The sequence below is a fragment of the Nicotiana sylvestris genome, chromosome 4, assembly GCF_000393655.2.
Source record: "Nicotiana sylvestris chromosome 4, ASM39365v2, whole genome shotgun sequence".
Lineage (NCBI taxonomy): Eukaryota > Viridiplantae > Streptophyta > Magnoliopsida > Solanales > Solanaceae > Nicotiana > Nicotiana sylvestris.
The window spans coordinates 117,875,625-117,880,620 of NC_091060.1; the positions used below are offsets into that span (position 1 = coordinate 117,875,625).

The 4,996-nt window shown below is 36.2% G+C and overlaps 1 protein-coding gene across 2 annotated transcripts; it reads left to right on the forward strand.

The window, feature by feature from the left end:
* Positions 1 to 513: 513 nt before the first annotated feature.
* On the forward strand, positions 514 to 4,110 carry LOC104234124 (pentatricopeptide repeat-containing protein At4g17616). 2 transcript variants are annotated; one of them, XM_009787621.2, is made up of 2 exons: positions 514 to 695; positions 1,510 to 4,110. In XM_009787621.2, the coding sequence occupies exon 2, from the start codon at positions 1,603 to 1,605 to the stop codon at positions 3,748 to 3,750; it is 2,148 nt and encodes a 715-aa protein (XP_009785923.1). In that variant the 5' UTR covers positions 514 to 695; positions 1,510 to 1,602; the 3' UTR covers positions 3,751 to 4,110. The 2 variants fall into 2 exon arrangements, with proteins under 2 accessions (XP_009785923.1, XP_009785924.1); XM_009787622.2 differs by having other exon boundaries at positions 514 to 666.
* Positions 4,111 to 4,996: the final 886 nt, after the last annotated feature.

Sequence of the window (4,996 nt, forward strand, 5' to 3'; positions counted from 1 at the left end):
TTAGGCCACAAAATATATCGAGCTGCCCTTGTATAGATCCGCCCTAACTGTGGTCAAAATACTGTAGCTTGCTTTCTCCATCATAAGAAAACAATTCATCTTCTAGTTTGTCTACTCTTTCCTTTAATTAATCAGGAAATAAAGTTTAAAAATTAAACAAGATTTCATATAAATTTTAAGGTGGTGCTCCTTATAGAATGTAGAACTAGGTTATGTCATACTGGATAGTTTTCCAACTAAAAAATTAAAAGTAAAAAAGGGATGAAAAATCATTTCAGCCTATTTGTATGAAAGTTCAAATTGAAATGGCACTAAGAGCCGCTTTTAGTACTTCTATTTAAAACATATTGATTTCTGTCAACCTCAAAACTTGAGATTTTTTAGTTTAAGTTAGACTTTGCCAAAGACCAACGAATTTAAGCTTGTTGCGTTGAAATTTCTAATATAATGGTTTGAAATTTAATTTTAAGGCGGATAAAATATAGAAACTTACTAAATTTCAGGTATTTCTTGAATAGTAATCCTAAAAAGGGCTATTTGTGCAATTCGTTCAAATTTTGGCCGGCGAAGTAGAAAAACACAATAAACGGAGACCCGAAACACATTTCGAATAACCGCTGTTTCTCCGGCGACCTGCGTTCGAACATTCTCCGGCGAACTTGAGTTGTTAGTTTCCTTGTCGCACTCTCTTTTCGGTAGATATAAACCCTAATCCCTTTTCGAAATCGATTTTTAAGCTGAAATACTAATTGTGAACTGTGCTGCAATGCACTGTGTAATTATTCTCTCTGAATTTCTCATTATTTTCTGAAAACCTCTCCTATAGCATTTTCAGCACTTGTTATAATGTTGTGAGCTTGCAAATGTGTTCCTCTATTCTTATGGACTACCAATTTCAATTTCCAATCATCTCAAATCAATTAATATTAAATACCTTAAAAATTCTACTCAGTTCATATATCTAAGGTTTGTTTGTCAGAGAAACTTGTTATATTAATATCCATAAAATCCAACTTCCATCACTACAGTTTTTGAGTTAAAGGTTAGTATGCAAGGAAACTTCGATTTTGTTTGGTTATGTTAGAAATTAGTGGGTTCTATATAGCTGTCCGCTACTTGTTTCTGACTGAGGTTTAGTTGCTGTTGTACTAGCAGTTAGTTAGAAAACTAGATTATTACTAAGCCAAAATATCTTAAATTAAATTAAGAATGAGTTGCAGTAGTTAAAAACATAGTTCTTTGCACGCTTCTCTGTGGATTATTTTTTTTGGTCGCACATGTTTCAAATGTATGTAAGGTCAAATGGATGAGTTTAATGTTGAAATCGTTGCACTAGCTGCGATCACTGCTACTTTGAAGTTTGAACATGATTCTTTATTTATTAATTGGATAGAATCATGCAATTGGAGTAGTTTCTGGTTTCTGTTGTATACTTTAGTGGCAAATGTAGGTTTGTGGCTATCACACTCTATTCCTTATTTATTGGTATTTCTGGGTTTGTCTGTGCAGATTGTGGTATAGAGTGGTCTATTTTGATCGGTATATTTCCAGGATACGATGTCATAATTCTTTTATTCGTGATTTTCTGGATGGTGTTCCTTCATGGCATGCCCCTTGAGAAAAGCTATTGCAGTTTGCTCCATTTTCAGGAAAAGCTACTCTTCCTTTGTTGATGTGGCTTCAAATGCCTGTAGATTGACCTGCAACAGAAGGTGTACTGTCTTCTCGAGAACAAAGTCCTCGATTTCATATGAAAACTCTAAACCTAGAGGTGAGCTGTTTCCTCGGCAGTTCTGTTCAAGTAGAGAGCCAGAGACGTTATCTTGGGGTGTGTCATCTGACATTGTTTTGCTGGGAAAGCTTGAAAGTGCATTGAAGAATCACAACTTGGAGGAGGCTTGGGAAACCTATAAGGATTTTAAACGTCTTTATGGTTTTCCTGACCCCTCTCTTGTAGGTAGGCTGCTCACTGAGTCGTCGTACTCATCTGATTCTAGGTGGCTCCGAAAGGCATACAATATGGTAGATTCTATTTTGAAAGAGAAAAGGGAGTTACTACGTACAGAGTTAATGACCAAGCTCTGCCTATCGTTGGCTAGAGCTCAAATGCCCATTCGAGCATCATCAATTCTCAGGCTGATGTTGGATAAAAGAATTCTCCCACCAATTGACATGCTAGGGATGATAATATTTCACATGGTGAAGACTGAGGGTGGAATGATTCTGTCATCGAATATTTTGATCGAGATTTATGGTAGCTCTCAACAATTAACCACAAAGAAGTCAGCTTACTTAGAGATTAATAAGAATGATACACTTGTTTTTAATCTTGTTCTTGATGCTTGTGCAAGATTTGGATCATCCAGTAAAGGCCATCAGATTATTGAGTTAATGGCTCAAGTTGGAGTGGCAGCTGATGCTCATACTATTTCAGTTATTTCTTTGATTCATGAGATGAATGGTATGCGAGACGAATTGAAGAAATTTAAGGAGCATATAGATCAGGTTTCAGCAACATTGGTCCCCCACTATCGGCAATTCTATGAAAGTCTCCTGAGTTTGCATTTCAAGTTTAATGATATAGATGCTGCTTCTGATCTTGTACTGGATATTTATAGATTTCAAGAGTCTCATCACATGCATGGAGATGAGGCACAACCACCTAAACCGTGCCTTGTTTCTATCGGCTCCGATAATCTAAGGATGGGATTCAAACTACGAATTTTTCCTCATTCATTATCAAGGGAGTCTGTTTTCAATGTGGGACGTAATCAGGCGTTTGTTATGTATAAGAATGGGAAACTTATCCTTAGCAACAAAGCGTTGGCCAGGCTTATCGTACGGTACAAGAGGGATGGGAGAATTAATGAGCTGTCAAAGCTTCTCTGCAATATCCAGAGGAAAGGCTTATTTGAATCCAGCAGAATGTGCTCTGATGTGGTTGCTGCTTGCATTTGCATGGAGTGGCTCGAAACTGCTCATGATATTTTGGATGATTTGGATTCTGAAGGAAGTCGGCTAGGCACTAGTTCATACATGTCTCTGTTGACTGCATATCGCAGTAAAAATAAGCTAAGGGAGGCAGAGGCACTACTAAAGCAATTAAGAAAATCAGGTGTTGTCATAAATGCATCTGATCCGTTGTTAACTCCTGCATCTATGTGTAAACTGGAAGATAAAAACATCGCAAAGTTGAAAGAATTAGGCTCCATGGCTAAAGGGGAGTTGGCTTACCATATTGTTGAAGAAATGAGGGGAGAAGAAAACGAGGCTTCTTTTATGATGCATGAATTAAATTCTTCTATCTACTTCTTTATGAAGGCTCACATGGTCGAAGACGCCATAAGGGCTTACCGAAAAATGCAGGCAATGAAGATCCATCCTACAGAGTCAACTTTCATGAATCTACTTAATGGGTATTCTTCTTTAGGTATGTATCGTGAAATTACAATCTTATGGGGAGATATTAAAAGGATCATGGACAGTCGTAATAAGCTGAATACCAGGGATTTATACGAGTTCTTGCTGTTGAATTTTCTTCGAGGTGGTTATTTTCAAAGGGTGATGGAGGTTATTGATTTTATGAAGGAGAATGGTATGTATTTGGACAAGTGGATGTATAGACGTGAGTTCTTGAAGTATCACAAGGGTCTTTACCGAAGGATGAAAGTATCTGATGCTACAAATGACGTACAAATTCAGAGGATTGAGCATGTGAGGCACTTTAGGAAGTGGGTTGGCCTGGATTAAATTGTTTTAGGTATCAAATAATATTCTTCTTGCACATTGGGGAACAAAAAAGAGCCGAGAAGATATTGAGTTATCATTTGCCAAATTTTGGCAGGCTTCTCTCCATTTCGTCTACCTGAGAAGTGATGTACCCTACCCCATGAGGTCAGAGTTGCATTGTAAATTATGTATTTCAGTTAAAGTCAAATTGCTTCCAGGAAAAGACATCTTCTTTTTCACTTGTACCATTGGCTATTGTATCTAATAGGTCAATGCTCTTTAGCATGTGGCGGATTGTTGAATTTGTGACTTCTGTAATTCAGTTTTGCTTTGTTAGGAATATCAAATTATGAACTTGTGAATATAGAAAGGTTTAGATTCCCTCTAATTGTATAATTAGAAGTAGGAGTTACTTTCTTTTCTTTTTCAGGACTACTTGATGCTTGAACAAATAATCAAGCAATTCATATCCAAATCCTTTATTTGCTTTAACCACTTAACCCCGCAGATAAGATCTCAAGGATAGGGAAACTGTGTTGTGGTTGGCACTCCAGATACAATTTCTGCTCCTTGTCAGTCTTGACCAACTCTTTGAGTCGGAACTGATATTCTAACATGCTCGACAATTGAAGATTATTCATTGCTCCAGTGTCTAATCCAAGCTTAGCATATTCAAAACCTGCAAAAATGTAAATATATGTTCTATAAAGATAACAAAAATTTTTACCCAAGAGTATGGCTTAGTGGTCAATGAAGTGGGTACTTTATAAGAACCTTGAGGTTCAAATTCCAGCGAGGCAAAAAACATTAGGTGATTTTTTCATTGTTATGAAGTTCGTATGCCTTTTTTGTATCCCAAAGAATGAAAGTGTAATAAATAGCAAAGAATTATTCCGTCCGTTGATAAAATCATTTGATAGCTAATTAAAATAATTAGCTTATATAACTGAACTTTTAGAGCAATAATATCTATAAGCATTACCGTTAAAAAGCTTATTTTCTTCGATTCCACCTTATCAAAACCTTCTGATATAATTCAATCTTGCCAAAACCTTTCAGCTTCTTTTGGACTCGACCAAATTACTAGGAGATGAAGTTGGTGGGACACAACAATATTTCATAATTTTTGTAGTCTTGTTTCTTCTATTGTAAAAGTTAAGAAGAAACAGCTTCTTTTCATTTCTTGTAAGGGTGAAACTTAATACTTTATCTTTAGCCAATTCCGTGTAATAGAAGCAGGAATGCGGAATTGTTCTTCATATTATTT

Excerpts from the sequence above, each read along its gene's own strand:
- LOC104234124 (XM_009787621.2), top strand. The coding sequence starts at position 1,603 with ATGGCATGCCCCTTGAGAAAAGCTATTGCAGTTTGCTCCATTTTCAGG.